General features: G+C 45.7%; 1 protein-coding gene across 2 annotated transcripts in view; it reads right to left on the bottom strand.

Annotated features, from left to right (window-relative positions):
* Positions 1 to 21,648, bottom strand: part of LOC134409211 (vascular endothelial growth factor receptor kdr-like) — a 238,648-nt gene that overhangs the window by 96,263 nt on the left and 120,737 nt on the right. For both annotated transcript variants that reach the window (XM_063141839.1, XM_063141840.1), the window contains exon 10: positions 4,423 to 4,573. In XM_063141839.1, the coding sequence (XP_062997909.1) occupies positions 4,423 to 4,573 (151 nt within the window). The remainder of the gene's footprint in view (positions 1 to 4,422; positions 4,574 to 21,648) is intronic.

Here is a 21,648-nt window from a genome sequence, read left to right as displayed (position 1 = left end):
CCTTGTGACTCATTCAGCCCAGTCCTAAAGCTCCAATGGGCTGTCTCTTTTTCTCTGTCACCTTCTCTGCTTTTTGTTTTCATAGAATCATAGAATAGCAGAGTTGGAAGGGGCCTACAAGGTCATGGAGTCCAACCCCCTGCTCAATGCAGGAATCCACCCTAAAGCATCCCTGGCAGATGGTTGTCCAGCTGCCTCTTGAAGGCCTCTAGTGTGGGAGAGCCCACAACCTCCCTAGGTAACTGATTCCATTGTGGTACTGCTCTAACATGTCCAGCTGGAATCTGGCTTCCTTTAACTTGAGCCCGTTATTCTGTGTCCCGCACTCTGGGAGGATGGAGAAGAGATCCCGGCCCTCCTCTGTGTGACAACCTTTTAAGTATTTGAAGAGTGCTATCATGTCTCCCCTCAATCTTCTCTTCTCCAGGCTCAACATGCCCAGTTCTTTCAGTCTCTCTTCATAGGGCTTTGTTTCCAGACCCCTGATCATCCTAGTTGCCCTCCTCTGAACACGCTCCAGCTTGTCTGTGTCCTTCTTGAACTGTGGAGCCCAGAACTGTTTTGCATACAGAACTGTTTTGCATACGGAACTGTTTTGCACACAGCCATGTTTGCCTCCATTTATCCACAGTCAGAACATATAAGCTTGGGTTGTGGAATGTGGCACAAGTTGCTAGTCCTTATTATTGCAGAGTTATTAGGCATGGAGAGCATTTGATGGAAAGGGCGGCTGACCACGGTACTCTTGGACCTTCCCCTCATAGCAAGCTGAAGCAGCATAAAGTCTCATAGAAAGGAAGGCCATTTTGAATATTTCTGTTTCTTTTTAAAAAGAGCCCGTCGCCTCAGTTCTGTCACCACTCTGTGATCAAATTAGTGTTCAAAATATCGTCTGACTTCTGCTGTTTTGGCAGTTCGTCTTTTTTTCTCTTAACATCTCATCTTGGATGGTCAAAATCGACAAAGCCAGCTTGATTTCGGTTCCGGCCCGAAGACCTTATGATATACATTCTGCAGGGGCTTGTTTATTTGCTTCTGAGCAGCTGTTTCAATTGGAATATCTGAAAACTTCAAAACATCCCAGTGGGGTGTAGATGTGTTTTGGTAGCTGTTTATTTTGAAAGAGGTCTTAACCACTTGGAATCCGGTTGGTAACTGGGATGTTTGCTCCAAAGGTGAAATTGGGATCTGCTTGCAACCCTCAAGGTTTTGGCCCACTGATCTGCTACTCTGCCTCGAGGAATCGCTAGAGGTAAGGGGTGGAGCTAAGGGGCTCAAGGTGCTTTCTAGAGGAGGGGGCGGGGCTTGCCATCACCTGACGAGTTGTCTTCCAAGCAGGAGGATGTATCTCAGATGCAGTCCAATCAGGAGAGGCACCTCAATCACTCTCTCCCATGGAAAGAGAGGTAAGGATACCGGGACTGGAAGAACATGCCTTAAAAGAGGGAGTTGGGAATAGCCCCTGTGAAAATAGATCAGCCTTCCCCAACTTGGGACCTTTCCCACGAGAGTTGGACTACAACCCCCACCTTCCACGTCCAACAGGACAACAGCCATGTTGACTGTGGGTGATGGGAGGGGTTGTCCAAAATACCTGGAGGGCACCTGCTTGGGGAAGGCTAAAACAGCCCATCCTCTTGGCTTCTGGTTTCCCATTTGCATCCTTGCCGTTCTCCAGGTCTCCTGAGAAGGAGGCTATAATTCCGAAAGCTCAGGTCAAAACCTGAGGCCATCACCCTCCAATTATCCCATTATAGTTGCATTTTCCAAAGCCTTTTCCTGGAGGGGGGAAAAACAAATGTCCCCACCTTTTTTAGTTTTTACATTTGCGCATGTCAGGGATAGAGAATGTTGGTGCACTGCAATCAGCGCCAGCCAGCATAGCCATTGGCGAGGGATGATGGGAGCTGCAGTCCAACACCATCTGGAGGTGCAGATGTTCCCCATTCCAGATGTATGATGATGGCTGCTAACGACGAATCCCAGGATAGGCAGCACAGCATAACTTCTCATAAAACTGGTTTACATACCAAGCTGAGTATGGTACTCACTACCACAAGATGTAGTGATGGCCACCATTTTGGATGGTTTTAAAAGGGTTGGATAAATTCCTTGAGGAGAAGGTTGTCAATGGCTACCAGTCCTGATAGCTATGTTCTACCTCCAGTATCAAATGCAGTAAAGCTATATACACACCAGTTGCTGGGGAACATGGGCGGAAGGGTGCTGTTGCATTCATGTCCTGCTTCTGGGTTCCTGGTTGACAGCTGATTGGCCACTGTGCAAACAGAGTGCTGGACTAGAGGGACCCTTGTTCTGATCCAGCATGGCTCTTCTGATGTTCTTCTGAGTATACACAGGCAAAGGGCTATGACTTGACTACCTTGACAACCTAGCCCTATAGGAACCTAGGAAACTCCCGTATACCAAGTCACAGTATTTGTACATCTAGCCCAGTTTTGTCTACACAGACTGGCAGCAGCTTTCCAGGATCTCAGAGGTCTTTCCCTTCTACTGCCTTCTGACCTTTTAACTGGAGATGCCGTGGACTGAACCTGGGACTTTCTGCATGCAAAGTGTGTCCCCTGGCAGTCTTCTAGAAGCAGCAGCTCAGGTTCGGACCCAATCTCCTTAGACTGGTATTCCCCGTGCCCAATTGACTGTCCTTCCTGAGCCTCCCAGGTGATGAGCGTACAGAATCTTTGTCGCCAGTTCAGTGGATTTAGCTCACTGCTGCGTGCATCTGAATCTGTGGATTTGGCTATTAATGATCCAGTGCAAGAATTAGAAGTGTAAAAGTGCATAGGAGGGAGAGGTGGCAAGCAGGTCAACTCATTTCCCCTAAAGCCAGCAAGCCCTGGTAGGAAGGAGGCAGGAGCAGGGAGGTGACAAGAAACACACACCCCATGTCCCTTGCCTTTTTGCAACTTCCGTAGTTATCAACAACGCTAAGCCACCTCCCCGGGACAAATGTGCCTCGGCTTCTGTCTGCTGCCTTCCCTGGAACTTTGCACCGGGCCTCCTATTGTCTTGCCTCCATCTCAGTCACCGAGAGCTCCTGGCATGGACGGGGAAACAAGCCTCCCTTCTAGAAAGACAATGTTTGTTAGAGGGAACCATCCATTCAGGAGGCCCATATTGCAAAAAGTGGTACACGCAGGAGTGAGGTTGTATGCATTTCGTTAAATCCATTCCATCTACGATTCATGGATTGTCTGGCATCTTTCATTCCACTGTTTGCTCATTGATAGAGCTGTTTTTTGGGGGGGAGGGGTGGCCAAGAATTTTGTTCCTATTTGCACATTAGTGCAAGTTGCAGTCTTGCACAAATCCTCCCCAAAAGTTAAAAAGAAAAACGGTTCCACAGCTCGCAAACAGATGGTCTACTGTGGAATCTGCAGGTCAAATTCATAGCGGTCCAAACTTAACTGAATCTGTTGTGTATTTCTCCGCCATCCCTAAATGGTAGGTGATTAACTGGAGTTTTTGTGCATTGATCATGACACACCATCCAGTTCCATCTCCAAAAGGCGTTCAGAGCTATTTTCTCCAGTTGCCATGCAACAGCAAAATATGCTTATAGGTGGAAATCCTGCAAGTTGTAATGTGGGTAGAGCCTGAGGTATTCCTTGCTGTCTCCTCCCCACCTTCACCCCCCATTTCTAAAAAATGAAGTTTGCATCTCTGTTTGGCACAACATAGAGCTTGCTTATACAATTCGCCACCTCAAGGTGCAGTGATGGCTTTTTAAAAAGGTTAGACACATCCATGGAGGGGATATCTATCAATAGCTAAATGGAACCTTCATGTTCAGAGACAGTGTACCACGGAATGCCAAGGGCTGGAGACAAACCACTGGGTTGGCTTGATCCCTTCCAGTTCTGCTCGTGAGCATCCCAGAAATATCAGGTTGGCCAGCATTGGGTGCCAGGTGAGATAGATCTTTTGCTTGATCCAAGAAGACTCCTTGCATGAACTTAAGTTTTTTACCAAAACCCATGGCCAGCCTTCCACAGCCTGTCACCATCCAGTTGTGTTAGATTACAACTATCACCATCCCCAGCCAGAAGGCCATTGGCTGTGCTGGCTGGGGATGGTGGGAGTTGTAGTCAGACACATCTGGAAAGAGCACCGAACCAGGGAAGGCTGATTTAAGCTTTAGCAAAAATTTCCATAGCTCAAGGGTTGAAGAAATTCCATCATAAATTAAGGTTCTACAACCTCTGGTCGGCAAATGGAGTCTTGTTTACTTGGAACACCTTTCATCTCTCTTTCCAGGACTTAGCAAATAACGTTCGTTACATCACGGTCTTTCTGCATCTTCAAGACAAAGCCCTTTCTGTGCTTTTAATAATAAGGGACAGAAGAACATGGCAAATGGTTAGTATTAGCCCAGACCCCTGCGCCGCAACGACCACTTACTCATTGTCTGCGTGGCTGCATGGCTCCCATTCCCAGTGTATGGTGGGAAGAGGCGTCCCGCTGGCCGTGCACTGGAGGCTGTGCTCTCCTCCTTTTCTGACCTGTTCAGTCTTGTAAAAATCTATCTCCTTTTCATAAATTTTGGGCTTCACTGAAAAGGAAAAAGACCAAAAGAGAAGCATCAAAGAATCGCTTTTCCCCAGACAGCTGGAGCAAGCAGAACTGAAGCAGCAGAGTAGAACGTTAAGAATGCCGTGATGTCCATGGAGAGGAACTCTGAAGTGCATCTAGCCAGGGCCAGCGCCAGACTATATTGCGCCCTAGGCAGGCGCGTTCTGAAGCCGCCCCCCCGCTCGCCCGCTCGCTCACTCACCGCCCCCTCACTCGCCTGCCCACCCGCTCACTCGCTCACTCACTGCTCCCCCCCGCCCGCTCGTCCGCCCACCCGCCCGCTCCCTCCCGCTCCCGGCTTTGAAGCCAGGACACTGGGGTTGGGGGGCGAGGCAGAGGCTTTGAAGCGGCGCGCCTGGAAATGGCTTCCTGGCGCGCCGTACTGAAGCCTCTGCCTCCAACCCCAGCATCCTGGCTTCGAAGGAGCCAGGACGCTGGGGTTGGGCGGAGGCTGGGGCGGCGGCTTTGGAACAGCACACCCGGAAGCCACTCTAGGAGAGCAGCTTCCGGGTGCGCTGTTCGGCACCCTCGTTTGCTTGGCGCTCTAGGCGGCCGCCTGAGTTGCCTCTATGGCAGCACCGGGCCTGCATCTAGCAACTGCAAAATGGCCTGAGACACCTATCATGCAGAAGCGCAAAACCTAAAATCCGTAGTTCAAATCTGGCCCTCTGGGGTTTCCCAGTTGGCTACGCCCCCTTTCTCCAGCCCCGCCCCTTTCCCCTGGCTCCACCTCCTCCAATCACTGATCATTTGGTAGTTTTCCAGCTGTTGCATGGTTCCCCCTGTCCCATTCTAAGAGGCTCAAATGCCTCTCCTAAAGAGTAGTGACTGGAAGTAAGAACTTTAATTATTATGTACCACCCACAGAGCTCTGGCTATGGGGCGGTATAGAAATGTAATAAATAAATAAATAAGCTAAAATATGTTGGTATTTTGGCCTTGTTCCCTTTGCCTTAAGTCCTGCCCCATTTTGCCTTTGGTCCCACCCAGCCCTGGAATGCTACCTCCAAGACCTTTTCCGAAAATGACTTCGTCCCCCAGGTTGAAAGGGTTTCAACACGCCTGCTAGGACACCACTCCCTTAAGGAGCTACACTGGTTACCAAGAACATAAGACCATAAGAAAAGCCCTGATGGATCAGACCAAGGGCCCATCTAGTTCACGCAGTGGCCAACGAGCTGTTGACCAGGAACCCACAAGCAGGACATGGGGCAACAGCACCCTCCCACCTATGTTCCACAGCAACTGGCGTATATAGGCTTACCAACTAGTGTCCAGGGATAATTTGAAGTGATGTTTTTGACCTTTAAAGCCCTGTGTCATCTGGTTATTACATCAAATCCTTGGTTTGTCTAGCTCACTATTTTCTGCTCTGACTCAACATCTTTCTAGGGTTTCAGACAGGAGTCCTTCCCAGTGCTACCAGGAGATGCAAAGCATTGAACGTAGGATCTTCTGTACGCTAAACAGGTGTTCCACTATACACTGCTTCTAAAGGTGCATGTGATCTCATGCATGCCTTGAAGTCATCTGGAGAAGATCTGTTGCAGGTCCCTGTGCAAGATAAAACTCAACAGGCAGAGTCTAGAGCAAAGCCTTCCTCTTGCCTGCACCCTCCCTTTGGGACTCTGTCTTGAGGGAGCTCCACCTAGCCAGCTGGCTTTAGAAGGGCAATCAAAGCCTTCATTTTTTAAAAAAGGGTTTCATGGTCTAGACTGGCACCAAGATAGAGGCAGTCCCTTGGCTTTGCATGCAGAAAGTTTCAGAATAATGCCTGGCATCTCCAGGTATAAGGACATCCTTGCCTGAGGCCCAGGGGATGTCAAAACTGAGAACGTTTTTCTGGAATGCAGCACTGAGCTTTAGCTCCTCTTCCCTGTTAGCACAAAAAAAGGAAAGGAAAGAAGAAGAAAAAAAACCAAACCCATATTAGTCGAATACCTGGCCTTCTGAATCTTTCAACCTTGGCTCCCCTTTGTTACAGGTTCGTATGTGAAATTCTTCATTCATTGCTTTTTTTCATGATTATTTTTATGATAGATTTTCAGCCACTTTGTGAGTCACTGTTGGCTGGAAAGTGGAGTCCAGCTGGTAGCTGCGGCTCCACTCCAAGGGCGAAATAATGCGCACGGAAAGTTCTAAAATGTTCAATTCATTAAGGGCAAAATCTTATGTGTGTTTAGGCAGAAAAAAGGTTCTACAACACGCAGCGGTTATGCTGGCTGGGAAACGCTGGGAGTTGTAGAACTTTTTTTCTGCCTGAACATGCATAGGATTGTGTCCTACATTTATACTTCCTTTCTCAGCTCATTGTCTGCTGAGCTGCAGCAGCTCATAGTTCTGTCATGGCACCCGCAAAGATATTTGCATAGAGAGTCTCAAGAAAGAAATGCTATAAGCTGCCCTCGAGGAATTCAATTGAGACAAAGCAATGATGGAGCAATGTCTCCAAGTCCTGTATCTTGTGCCAGACCTGGGATCCCACAGATGGCTGGAACAAGGAAGCTGGCAGGCACACAGGGCGGTGATGCGCTTCGTCTGGCAGGCCTGTGTGCAGGCCCCAATTCTGCTCAATTGTAGAATTGCAGGCATTGTCCTTTCCATAGCCGTGTTGAAGGGTTAGGCTCAGGCAGCGGGAACACGGCTGGTGTCAGGGGTTGGCACGGTTGGGGACCTGTTCAGAGCTGGCATCAAGGGTAAATATGGTTGGGCACAGGCCAAGAGCCCACACCATACAGAGGCCCATGGACAAAAGCTCTTCCTTCTCTTCACCATGGCAACCTGCTTGCTCACCTACCTCTTGCTCTGGCCCAAACAATGGTAGTGGTGAGGAGGAGAAGCAGTAGATGCCATGGCCTCCTGGCTCACCGGCTCTCTGGCTGTCAAGCAAGCAAGCCAGACAGACAGACAGCTTGTTTTGGAGGGCCGTTGGTGGGTGTCTTTCCCAATGGTAGGGTGATCGTATGAAAAGTAGGACAGGGTTCCTGTATGTTACAAAGTAGCTCTCTTATTTATTTATTTATTTATTTATTTATTTAGAATATTTATATACCTCTCCCCATTGAAAAATTTCGGAGCGGTGTACAAGGTAAAATGAAAATAAAACCAGAATAAAAACAGTTAAAACAAAATTTAAAAGAAGCAATAACAGGAATCCAAGGCTGCATATTAAAGAAAGGCTTCTTGGAATAAAGTTATTTTCAGGAGGCGCCGAAAGGAGTACAAGTTTGGAGCCTGTCTGATCTCCAGAGGCAGGGAATTCCACAGGAGGGGGGCCACCATGCTGAAGGCTCTTCTCCTGGTGGATTCCAATCGGAGGATGGATCTAGGTGGAACCACCAGGAGCAGGCCCTCGGATGACCTCAGTGACTGGGCAGGTTGGTAAGGGAGAAGGCACTCTCTCAGGTATCCTGGTCCCAAGTTGTTTAGGGCTTTGTACACAAGTACAAGAACCTTTAACCTGGCCCGGTAGTGAATAGGTAGCCGGTGCAGTTCCCTCAGCAGAGGAGTTCCATGCTGGAAAGGGGCAGCTCCAGACAACAGCCGAGCTGCAGCATTCTGCATTAGCTCCAGCTTCCGGAGCAGCTTCAAGGGCAGCCCCACATAGAGTGTGTTGCAGGAATCCAATCTTGAGGTTACCAATGCCTGTACCACAGTGGTCAAGCTACTTATGAGTGAGCAGTACTGACTCCAACTTGAAGCACAGGAATGGGACTGAGAGCAATCACACAAGGCTAGCTCAAGTAGTCCATTTTCTAATAGACCAAATGCATTCCCCAGGAGCCAAAGTGGGGGTAAAATTGAGAATAATATGAATGCTGAATAGCAGGAGTGATAACTAGTGATAACTAGTAATATGCACATGCTAATGTGTTCCTCTTGTTAAACTCTAGCCTGGACACCTGTCCTTAAGACAGTCATTGGCATGTAGGGTAATCTTTTGTTGAAGCGGTGTTTCTGGCAAGTACAGCACAGCCATCATCTCAAAATACCCTCTTTTGTTATGCCTTTCGCCCACAAGTAGCATCGCTTCCAGTGCTTGTGAGCAGTGATGTCACTGCTTTTCTCTAAATGGTATAAAAACCCTCAGGTTTTGAGAGTCAGGGCCCCTCTTCCCAGAGGCATCGGGCCATGCTGCTGAAACCACTAGGTGCCTTACCCCCGCCCCCCGCCCTCAGGTAAGGTGCCACACTGCTGCCAAAATTGCTGAGTCTCTCCTCCCAGAGGAACGGCTCCTGCTCCTTCCTTCCTCTTCACCTGAGACCAGGAATTGCAATGCTCACCAGTTCATGTCTACAGGAAAGGGCTCCAGCTCAGGGAAAGGCATAGTACATTTAGAGATTCCCTCTACTCTTTCCCCTGCTGTGTGTGTATGCTCTAAGTCTCAGAAAGTCTCCTTCTCAGTCTTGAAACAACTTCTAAGCCTCCACTTGCTCAGCTAATTTCCCCAAATCTAGCTTGTGCATTTGAATTTGTTTAAACCTCAATAAATCTGCCATTGTGGTGTTATCCTCTTCAATGGTGTGGGTAGAATCGCCTTACTTAGCCACAGACGCTCTGTTGCCAATGTCTAAGGATTCCCGCTTACGTGTGTAGGTCTCGTTGGAACGCGTACAAGTTTGTACACGGGTCTAATGAGAGCACATCCCATAACATGTTTCTTTAACAGAGTAAACAGTACTGGGCAGGACAGCTCATGTATGGCTCAGATTCTAATTGACCTTCCAGCCTTGTCTAACCAGAAAATATCTCAACTCTTCTGCCATGAGGTGAAGCAGAACGATTAATTGCACAAAGTTTGGCAGCATACCAAATGCCAGGCTGCTTTCAAAGGCTGATCAACAGAAATACAGATATTTAATCTTTAATTGATGCTTGGCTTCAAAACACTTTCCTGCCCTTGAGGTGTCCCCGCCCCCTAACTTTGAGTTCTTTTTTTGAGCTCCACAAGGAAATAATCCCTGCTGTGTCGTAAACATGGGCGTTCCCTGCATTCACGTAACCCTGATGAAAAGGAGGCAATGATGTCAATTACCTGTTTGGAAGGGGAAAAGAAGATGTGGGAGGGTTAAATCCATCCCCCTCCCAAACAGCTGATCAACATTACAGCTGATTGGCTGCACTTGTGGAAACCCGGCTGCTACAGCCAGGTGGAGAATCCTGACTGCCCCACCTCTATGTGCACATGTTTTCCCCGTCCAGCTGAGATTTATTTTTATTTAATTTAAAAATATATACCACACCTATGTCTTTTTTTTTAAATAACCCTCAAGGTGTTTTACAATGATGATATAATATAGATAGATAGATAGAGATCAAGAGTATAGCAAATATGGAAAACAGCAAGTAACATAACAAACCCAGAAATTGATTAAAACCACACACAGAGCTGTTCATAAAGCAGTGATTTTCTTTTAAGAAAAAGAATTTCAGGAGCAGCAGCGCTACTACTAAAAGGGCAAACACAGGCACACGTAGACACACTGGTCTGAGCTCATCATAGGAGGGGGGAACAGAAGAAAGCCCCCCCCCCAATCTCAAGACAAGGGCACACTCACCACAGGTATCCTATCTCAGTGACAGAACACACCCACGGCCAGCAGGATGTTCCAGATCTAATTAAAAGGATCAGGTATCTGCCTGAGACCCTGAAGACCTGCTGCTGAACAGAATAGACAATTCTGAGCAAGATGGACAAATATTCTGACCTGTTATTAGGCAACTTCCTCTGTTCCTAATATCTCAGCTTCTTCTCCAGATCTTGAAGCATGAGGTAGAACATGTAGTAGGAGGCTCCCCTTGAGATACCCTGGCTCCAAATTGCTCAGGGCTATAAGTAAGTTTGTACAGGGACCCCACAACCCCTTAGGAGGCCCATTTGGGGCTTCCAAAAGGCCCCCAGTCTGCTTCGGCCCGCTTCAGACTTGGTCTCACTTGCTTTGGATCCAGATCCAAAGCAGGTTGGATGTTTCAGTTTCCCAAGTGCTTGATGGCCACCCGGGGAAGCTGAGGGTAAGACTGACTGGGAGTCCATTGGACTCCCCGTGTTTGCCTCCCAAACCCGATGAGTCTCTGCCCCCCGAAACCACCAAGCCATGCGAGTTGTCGGGACTTACTTGGCTCATCTGTTCACACCCAGCAGCCAACTGTCCTCCATAAAAGCCACTATGTAATGTTGCATACAATGGCGGCCGTAAAGGGCCATTTCCAGATTGTGCCGAAGTGATCCGAAGCGCTTCAGACCCGACTTGATCCACTTTGGCCCAATCTGAATCAGGATGCTTCAGTCTGGGATCCAGATCTGGAACTGAAATGGAGCACGGCCCTAGCTATAAGCTTGTGAGTATGGATTAGGCAACATCTAGACAGATGAATATAGTCATCCTATTTTTATTGATGGGGAATAGAGCAAAAATTGAATTACTGTATTTCTTCAATTCTAAGATGCACTTTTCCCCCTAAATAAACAGCTCTAAAAATGGAGTGTGTCTTAGAATCGATGGCGTCTTAGAATCAAAGCAATACGGTAAGAGGAAAAGAGGAAGCTCCTGCAGCAGCCTCGAGCCATGTGAGCGAGGAGGAGCTGGGAGGGTAAGCGCCTGGTTTTTTGTTAGTCAAATTTATTCATAAGTCCCATCGATTTCCATGGGACTTACTCATGTGTCGTCGTCCCCTGGTGCACAGACAAGTAAAGAGCAGGACTGGAGAGTTAAGCGTTTTAGCTCCTTAATCACGTCTTCTCCTCTCTCTCCCCGCCCGAAAATATTGTTTATTCTTTGTTTCAATGCCCCCCCCTTCTTCCCGCGCAAATGGCGGTTTCTTCTCTCACAGAGGGAAAAAAGAAAAGGACACAACCATTAGAAGAAAGCACGGAGGGTGGGGAGGAGGTTGGCTGGGCATCGAGGGAAGTATTTCTTCGATTCTAAGATGCCCTTTTCCCCCAAATAAACATCTCTAAAAATGGGGTGCGTCTTAGAATCGATGGCGTCTTAGAATCGAAGAAATACGGTACCTTATTTTTAACAAGCATTTTCCCACTTTATGCTTAATTAAAAGAATGACTTACATGAATGGCAAATGCACTTCTAACTCCATCATAATTTTTAAGTGCATGACGTTATTACATACTGCTTGAAACCTAAAATGAGGCAAAGTGAGTCACTGAATAAAGTAATAATTGCTGGGGGAACAAGACAGCAATTATTTACTTTACACTGAAAGATGGGTCCATTGAAAGCCCTCTTAATTCTTTCTTGTTCTTGTTCTTTTTTTTTTTTTTTAACAAAAAACCACACACAATGACAGTGGTTTGTGTGTGAACATAACAATTATGAGGGACGCATTAATAACCGTCTGAGAATTAATGGTTAAAGGAAATGCTTTGTGTCAGGCATCTGCAGGAAATTTTGTTGCCCGCTACAGAGCAGTAATTATTAGGAGTCAGTTTTATAAACTGATAAAGAGGTTACCATGGCAACAAACATTTCAAGCCACTTTAGGCTGAGGGTGGAATGAAATGTTACAAGGGACTCGTGGCTGCCGCAGAAACCTGGAGCTTCGTGTTCCTTGGGCTCTTGTAGTACCTAGTAACATCTGACGTGACGCCACAGTACTTCCACTCTACTGTTCTATGATTCTATGCTCCTGCAAGCAGAGAAATGGACTTGAGTAGGCCTGCTGATGTACCATAGCAGGTGTGATGAACATGCAGGTGTTGTTGCGCTACAACTCCCATCATACCTCCCCATTGTCCATGCTAGATGGGCCTGATGGAGGTTGCAGTCCAGCAACATCTGGAGGGCCACACGTACTCTACCCTGGGACTAAAGCTGTGTTATGGAAAAATAACTGATTTCCCATTACTCCCTTCGCCCATCTCTTCTCTCCCGTCCTTCTTCCAAGATTCCTCATTTCCTTTCCCCAAAATGCCATCCTTGGGTGATTTCTAAGTGATTTAGATGAGTAGAATAGACCCTCTACTCCCAGGTAGGAGAGAAAAGTCCCATTTACCTATTTGGGTAAGGTCGCTTACTCAGGGGTAAAGGACAAGCCCTAGCCGCTGGTTAAATCGCCAGGCGCTTACTTGCGCAGCTGGCATACACACACACCCCTCTTATTTCCTTTCCCCACAGCTCAGCGGGAAACCAGGGAGAGAAATAAGAGGAAGGAAGACTATATACAAATAAGAGGAAGACTATATACAAATAGTCTGATCGGTCATGGAGGATCTTACAGCTGTCTCCAAAGGAATGTCAGGCGCCATCTTGAGGGCTGGGGACTTCTTCTTCACCTTCCTTTCCACACGCTCCGGTGGGAGTTTGGGAAGGGAAGGTGAAGCCAGAAGGTTTCTGCCACGTAGGCAAGGTGGGACAGTAATGTCCCAGGGGACATTGTGAAGGTGGTGGTGGTGAACCAGGGAGGGAGTGGTGGACAGGGATTAATTAAAGACAATGGAATACGTGACAGGGAGGTCCCAGGATTCATTACTAAGGGAATCATGTGATAATGGAGTTTTCCAAGGTCAACAGGGTCTCTCCCCATCTGGGCATGTCAAGAAAACAGCGTGGAGGATCAGCTGTAACGATCTGAGCTAGCAACCAATTATTTATGTACAATGTTTCCCCGCTGTATAAAATGAAACGTAAACTTCTGTTCCGGGCCCTTTTTCCTCTACATTGGCAAGGGGGAGGGACCTTTGTACAAAGAGATCTTTGGTACCTGAGGTGGAAAATAAACTTTCCTTTCGAAACTGCATCCGGATGCCTTTTTATTTGATTTAATTGGGTTGTAATCCACAATTTTTCTAACAGCTGGAAGAGGAAAATGTAAAAATATGAGGAATGGCATGTTTGATGTATTAGTCCAGGAGTAGGCAACATTTTGGGGCCTGTGGGCACATCTGGCAATTAGAGGAACTGTTCTGGGTACCACTGCAAATTAGGTACACAGCAAATGAAAGCATCAGCCTGTAGTAGGGTGACCCTAAGGAAAGGAGGACTGGGCTCCTGTATCTTTAACAGTTGGATTGAAAAGGGAATTTCCTCAGGTGCTATTTGTATATATGGAGAACCTGGTGAAATTCCCTCTTCATCACAACACTTAAAGCTGCAGGAGCCCTGCCCTCTTTTAAATCTGGTCACTCTCGTATACCTTCTGCACTTTAACTATTGTGATGAAGAGAGAATTTCCCCAGGTTCTCCATATATACAAATGACACCTGCTGAAATTCCCCTTTCTATGCAACTGTTAAAGATACAGGATCCCAGTCCTCCTTTCCATAGGGTCACCCTACCTGTAGCCACCTGCCATCTTCATTTCCTAAGGATGTCTCTGAGCCATAAGTGTGGTCCAAAGTGTTTCTCATGGGAAAATGTATTTATTTATTTATTTATTACATTTCTATACCGCCCAATAGCCGGAGCTCTCTGGGCGGTTCACAAAAATTGAAACCATTCAAAGTATAAAACAACAGTATAAAACCATAATATAAAATACAAAAGAAGATGGGAGCAGTTGGAGGCCCTCAGTTTGCTTTGAAGTGATCTCAGCTGCCAGTAAGAAATGTTATTATTAAAAGAAAGAAAGAAAGAAAGAAAGAAATCAAAATAGGAGGAGTAAAGTGTCCAGGAGAGGCACGAAGAAAGATATCCCTGAGCGCCATATTGCCTGCCCCCGTACTATTCATTACAGGGGTGAGGAGAATGAGATTCTGAGCTGCTTCCCTGTCAGTGTATTCACTGTAAGTAAAAAGGATTTTACAGACCTGAATGGTAAGGGTTAACCAAGCTCCTGAAATGAAGAGAGCTAATTGCATCAGCCAGGGTGTGCTGATTAGCAGCACCTGGGATGTTGCTGGTCAGGTTGAAAACCCTGTGTATATATTCTGTAGGTAATGTTCATGTTGTGGTTGGGTAGTTGATGTAGTCGGTGGTGGATGGTTGCTAGAAAATATATTTATGATTAATTGGACCAGCAGACTCTGTGTCTTTCTTTGGACTGGAAGAAGGGAAGCGCGTACTCTGTCAGGTTATGGGCCCAGAGCTGACTTGAAAGCTCTGATTCTGTTTGAGTGGATCCACTGGTGAGCAGTGCTTAAGGCATCTTCTTGAGCTGTTGAAGGTTTTGTAACGAGGCCTGAGAACACCAAAAGATATGGAAGCCGAGGCAGCAGTTGCGGTGAGTGGAGGAATTCCTTTGAACCGACTAAATGAACATAACTACCTAACGTGGTGCATTAAAATGGAAATGTACCTCCGGAGGGAAGGTCTCTGGGATGCAGTCAGTAATCCTCCAGTAAACCCTACTGCAAGAGAGCTGAGAGCTGATGAAAAAGCTAAAGCATGTATAATTTTGGGTCTGGAAGACAGCCAACTTGTCCACATTCGTGGGTTAACAACATCCAGTGAATGCTGGAATGTTTTGCAACAGATTTATGTTCGTGACACTCCAGGCAGCAAGATTGCTTTAACCCGAAGGCTATACAAAGCTAGCTTGAAGCTGGGGGAAAGTTTATCTCAGCACTTGCAAAACATGAGAACTTTGTTTGCAGAACTGGAGGTAAGAGGAATGACTTTTTCAGAAGCAAACAAAGTATATATTATTCTAAGCTCCCTAGATGATTCCTGGAATATGATTGTTGCCAGCTTAGAATCAATGCCAGAAAGAGAGCTTACTTTGCATTATCTTACTGGGAGGCTTCTCGAAGAGGAGCAGAAACGGACTGATAAAGCACAGGAATGTGCCCGTGCAAAAATAAGCTTGCGAGGAAAAAAAGACATGGAGGAGGCAGTGACCAGCGGAGGAGTAGAGAGAGCTCTGGCTGTAAAGCGTTGCTACAGATGTGGATCAACACAGCATCTGAAAAGAAATTGTATGGCTCAGCTGCAAGAAGGGGCTGAGAAACCCAGGAACCAGCGATTAACAAGAGGCAAACGTCAGCAGTTTGTTTCAGTGGTGAGAGCAGTTGATGAGCTGCAAAAGGAAACCTGGCTCCTAGACTCTGGATCCAGCCAGCATATCTCCAACAGAAAAGAAGATTTTGTGACTTTGAATCCAACTTCTAAAGACCATGTTAGTTTGGCAGATGGAAAGAAATCTGCAGTTCATGGTCAAGGGCAAGTGTTTGTGCCAAGCATGAACAAAACATTTGATGGGGTATTACTGGTGCCTGGCTTAGAGTACAATCTTTTAAGTGTTTCCTCTCTTACACAGGATGGATATTCTGTGTTATTTAAAGGAATGTATTGCAAAGTAGAAAAAAATGGAATTCTCTGTGCGAAAGGTGTGTTAAAGGACAGGCTGTATGTCATGTTACCTAAAGAAAATATCTCTGATAATGTAAATACTGCAATGTATAACAAACCAGTGCATGATAATTGTATACATTTACTTCATAGAAGGTTAGGTCATGCAAATTTCAGAGCTTTGGCCAAAATGCCTGAAATGTGTGAAGGGTTAAACATAAAACAGTGTGGCAAGTATTTGGATTGTGCTGCGTGCAAAGTATCAAAATCAAAGGCTTACCCTGTTAGTAAACAGAGTAATAGGTCAACGAAAAAACCATTTGAATTGGTGCATGCAGATTTAATTGGTCCACTGCCACAAAGCCTAGGAGGGGCAAAATATGTACTGGTAATAGTAGATGATTTTACAAGGTATGGGTTCTGCTATTTGCTCAAATCCAAAAATGAAACGTTTGAGACATTTAAAAGCTGGGTTGCTTGGGTGGAGAGGAGGTTTTCCTACAAAGTGGCTCAGTTACAAACAGATAGAGGAGGAGAGTTTCTTGCAGGTGTTTTTCAACGTTGGCTGAAGCGGCAAGGCATTTGGCATCGCAAAACAAACCCATACTCCCCCAGTGAGAATGGTGTGGCAGAACGGAGGAATGGTGTGTTACAAACCATGAAGGACTCACTGTTACAGGATTCAGGATTGTCAAAGCATTTCTGGGGGGAGGCTATCTTAACAGCGAATTATATACTGAATAGATTATGGAGTTCTGTCATGAACAACACTCCATATTATCTGCTGTTTGGAAAGAAACCAGTGTTGTCTCATTTAAGAGTATTTGGTTGTTACGCATGGGTGCATATACCAAAGGGACAAAGAAGAAAGGGTCAGCCTAAGGCAAGGAAACTGAGATTTGTTGGATACCAACCTGGTTCTAAGGCATATAGATTTGCACTTAACAATGGGAAAGTTGTAATTTCCAGGTCAGCAGAGTTTGCAGAACAGGATGGTTGGGAGAGAATACATGCAAACACAGAGATAATCATGCCACTAAGTGATAGTGAAGAGACAGAACACAGTTTGCAGCCATCACAAGAATCAGCAAAGAGTCCAGAAAAGAAAGCAGACATTCTAAGTCCTAAAGTAGAGAGAGAGGAGGGGGAAACTGAAATCTTTGTACCCAGGCGTTCTGAAAGGGCAACAAAAGGCATACCTCCAGAGCGATTCACTGTGGGGGAAGTGAGAGTGTGTCATGTAAGTTATGAACCTCAATGTTTAGAGGATGTGTTGGAATTGCCAAAAGCTGAATCTAAAAAATGGTTTGAGGCAATGGATGAGGAAATGCATTCAATGGCAAAATACAAGGTCTTTACACCAACACAGTTGCCTAAAGATCAGAAAGCAGTTGGCTGCAGATGGGTATACAAAAAGAAAGTTCTAGTGTCTGGTAAAGTAAAATACAAGGCACGTTTCGTACCACAGGGATTTACACAAAGAAAGCACTTGAACTTTGATGAGACCTATGCACCTACTGTTAGGTCAGAGAGCGTAAGATTAGCTTTGAAATTGGCAGCATTAAAGAAATTTGAAGTCAATCATTTTGACATCACAACTGCTTACCTAAATGCAGAACTAAAGGAAAATATTTTCATGATGGAGGCTCCTGGGTATGAAAGTGGAAAAACTGGAATGGTGTATAAATTGAACAAAGCCATCTATGGTCTAAAACAGTCAGCCAGAAATTGGAATCAATGTTTAGATGAAGTTTTACAATCTCAAGGTTTTAAAAGAAGCTTGGCAGATCCATGTGTGTATACCAAGGGAACAGGAGAAAAACAAATGATTTTGTTAGCTTTTGTGGATGATCTTTGTTTGATGGCAAGTAAAAAGGAACAAATTCAAGACTTTGAAAAGGAAATTGGTAAAGAATTTCAATTGAAAGATTTGGGAAATATTAAAAACTATCTTGGAGTTGAAATTGAAAGGGCACAAGATGGCAGTTTTCTGCTAAACCAAAAACAGAAAATTGAGCAATTATTAAAAGAATATAACATGGACAATTGCAAAAGTGTCCAAACTCCAATGGTAGTAGATTTTCAAAAGAATATAGGTGAAACATATTTTCAAGACCCAGACCTTTATCAATCTATCATTGGAAGTCTGTTGTACCTGGCACAATGGTCAAGACCAGACATATCCAATGCAGTAAGCATTTTGAGTAGATTGGTGGCAAAACCCACAACAAATGCATGGCAAGCTGTAAAAAGAATAATGAGGTATTTAAAAGGCACTCAGGACAAATGCTTAAAATTAAGTTCATCAGGAACACCAAATCTGGAGTGTTACGTGGATAGTGATTATGCTGGAGACAGAAGTGATAGAAAATCTACCACTGGCATTGTGGTAACATTTGCTGATTCCATAATTGGCTGGAAAGCAAGGAAACAAAATGCAATTTCTGTTTCTACTGCTGAGGCAGAATTTGCAGCACTATCTGAACTGTGTAACGAAATAGTGTGGTTCAAACAACTGTTGATAGATGTAAATGTGCCAATTGATAAACCAATAAAAGTAAATGAAGACAGCCAAACGTGTATCCAGATGGCTAAAACTGAAAGAATGCATGCCAGGAGTAAACATGTGGATATAAAATATTGTAATGTTAGACAATCTGTAAATAATGGACTGATAGATCTGGAATACTGTGAATCAGAAAATAATGTAGCAGATCTGATGACTAAACCATTATGTGCAAAAAGGCATCAAGAGTTAATTGAGAAACTGAATATGGTAAATCACAATATGTAAACTGTTTTGTGTATGTTCATTCAGGTCAGTAAAATGGAGGGGTGTCAGTGTATTCACTGTAAGTAAAAAGGATTTTACAGACCTGAATGGTAAGGGTTAACCAAGCTCCTGAAATGAAGAGAGCTAATTGCATCAGCCAGGGTGTGCTGATTAGCAGCACCTGGGATGTTGCTGGTCAGGTTGAAAACCCTGTGTATATATTCTGTAGGTAATGTTCATGTTGTGGTTGGGTAGTTGATGTAGTCGGTGGTGGATGGTTGCTAGAAAATATATTTATGATTAATTGGACCAGCAGACTCTGTGTCTTTCTTTGGACTGGAAGAAGGGAAGCGCGTACTCTGTCATTCCCCCCCCCCCATTCCAATGCAGCTCTTATGACTCAACCCCAAGTCAAAAACGTAATACATGACAAAGGTGAAAGAAGAAAGTGCAAAAGCCGGGTTGCAGTTAAACCTCAAAAAAACCAAGATTATGGCAACCAGCTTGATTGATAACTGGCAAATAGAGGGAGAAAATGTGGAGGCAGTGACAGACTTTGTATTTCTGGGCGCAAAGATTACTGCAGACGCTGACTGCAGCCAGGAAATCAGAAGATGTTTACTTCTTGGGAGGAGAGCAATGACAAAGCTTGATAAAATAGTTAAGAGCAGAGACACCGCACTGATAACAAAGGTCCGCATAGTTAAAGCAATGGCATTCCCCGTAGTAACCTATGGCTGCGAGAGCTGGACCATAAGGAAAGCTGAGCGAAGGAAGATAGATGCTTTTGAACTGTGGTGTTGGAGGAAAATGCTGAGAGTGCCGTGGACTGCAAGAAGATCAAACCAGTCCATACTCCAGGAAATAAAGCCAGACTGCTCACTTGAGGGAATGGTAGTAAAGGCAAAACTGAAGTACTTTGGCCACATAATGAGAAGACAGGAGACCCTGGAGAAGAGGCTGATGCTAGGGAAAGTGGAAGGCAAAAGGAAGAGGGGCCGACCAAGGGCAAGATGGAGGGATGATATTCTGGAGGTGACAGACTTGACCTTGGGGGAGCTGGGGGTGGCGACGGCCGACAGAAAGCTCTGGCGTGGGCTGGTCCATCAAGTCACGAAGAGTCGGAAACGACTGAACGAATAAACAACAAAAATACGACATACAGGAATTCCCAACATCTATTTCAGAAAGCAGCTGTTAGGGATGGGGGACGTGTATGGGAGGCACAGAACAGGAAAGGGAGTCTAGTCCTGTCACACACACACACACACACACACACACACACACACACACACACTAAACTGGGGCTCCGCTCCAAATCTCCGTCCCCGAAGCTGCTATTAGCCACGGTGGGGAAAACGTACCAGTTTAAGAACGTAAGCCTGTAAATTTCCCCCTCTGAGGTTAACAGTACATCAGGATGTGTGCACATGTGTGTGTATGTTGGATCTGGGCCCCTTGTGGCATGGGGCGAAAAGTTAGACTCGCCACCTCCTCCATGGCATGGCCCCAATTCAAATTGGGCCCCCGAGTACAGCTACGTTTTATAACAGGAAAAAGTTGCTTGGAATTCCAGTCACGGGCAGCTTGACCCTGGTGCTTCTGCATAAGCAGAAACTATTCCCCCCCCCGCCCCCGGTCTCCCTTTTAAAGCTGCAATCCTATGCACATTTTACCGGGAAGACAGTGAGACATACTTCCAAGTGTGCATACACACAATTATGCTGTCAGTCTTTTTCTCTCTCGATCGCTCCACTTTTGTGCACAGAATTTTGTGTGGATTTTTGAGCAGCTCCTTGTCCGTATGAACGTGGCAGGGCTGACGTGGCAGGACAATCCATTTTTAACAAATGCCAGCATCTAAATATAGCAAGAGTCACACTTTAAATCATGCATCCCAAACACAAATTTAATCAGACAAGGGCTGTGAAGCAAAGCTGGGTTTTGTTTTGTTTCAAAATGAAAGTTCTCCACAATGCACACACTCACGCACACACACACACACACACACACACCTACTTGGTGTGAATTTGGAGTTTACTAAAGTAATACTCTTGCAAAGAAATAATGTGAGATGAACAGGCATGCAAACCTCCTCCGGCATTGAAGAAACACATCTCCACAAATAACCTGTTTTATTTACGAACGTGTGAGCGCGCCATCACGAAGGTACGGTCTCCATGGTGCTGGGTTGGCACCGCCTCCCTCTCAAACCCCATGCTTTCCCTATCCTGGGGTGGCGTCAGATAATCCCAATGCAAACCCTAACCCTAACCCTGTAACAGCGGCACGAGAATCAGCAAGTGATTCTGTTTATCTCCATACCATGAAAAGCTTCATTTGCTATAGTTTACTAATTTAGCTGGTGTGGGCTGATGTCCGGCTTGTTGGGTCGACTTTGCGTGTTATTTTGCTAGAACTCCAAGACCAGAGCCAGGTGCAAAAGGCATGCACTTAGAATTAAAGGACAGAGTGCTTCTGAGCACATTCTGAGCCTAGGATCCCCCCATCCCCCAGTGTTAGAACTGAACTGAGCTCACAGTTCTTTCACACACAAGTCCACTCCTAGTTATCCCCAAGTTTTTATCATTGCAGCAGCCTAATTTAGGTGGGAAAAGTCACGTTGCTGTTGCTACTGCAAAAACCCTTTCTGACTGACTGCAAATCCCCCAGGGATTTACCAGTAGATCTCCACCTGAAGCATTGGACTTCAGTTTAAGACACAAGAGCAGGCCCCGCTGTTTTCTCCCCTATGGTCATTTGCACTCCTACTTTCTTCTCTCCTGGCATGCCTCCCCCTCCCAAGTTGTCTCCCTGTCATGAGGGAGGAGAAAGCAGAACTTCAGAGTTTGTCCATCTGAAGCCTCATTTCAAAGGCACACTGTTCAAACATATTTAAAATGCAATGGCCAGAGCTTCCCTCTTCTCTAGGCTAAAGCATTCAAGGACCTCCAGCCTGCCTTGATGAGATCCAATTGCGGGTGTAAGAGCTGACCTGAATAACAAAAGGATTCCTAGAGGCACCCAAGATGCAGCTGG

This window comes from Elgaria multicarinata, chromosome 15, assembly GCF_023053635.1.
Source record: "Elgaria multicarinata webbii isolate HBS135686 ecotype San Diego chromosome 15, rElgMul1.1.pri, whole genome shotgun sequence".
Taxonomy (NCBI): Eukaryota; Metazoa; Chordata; class Lepidosauria; order Squamata; family Anguidae; genus Elgaria; species Elgaria multicarinata.
The sequence above is the reverse complement of the archived record's forward strand: the minus strand, read 5'-3'. Positions and strand labels throughout refer to the sequence as shown.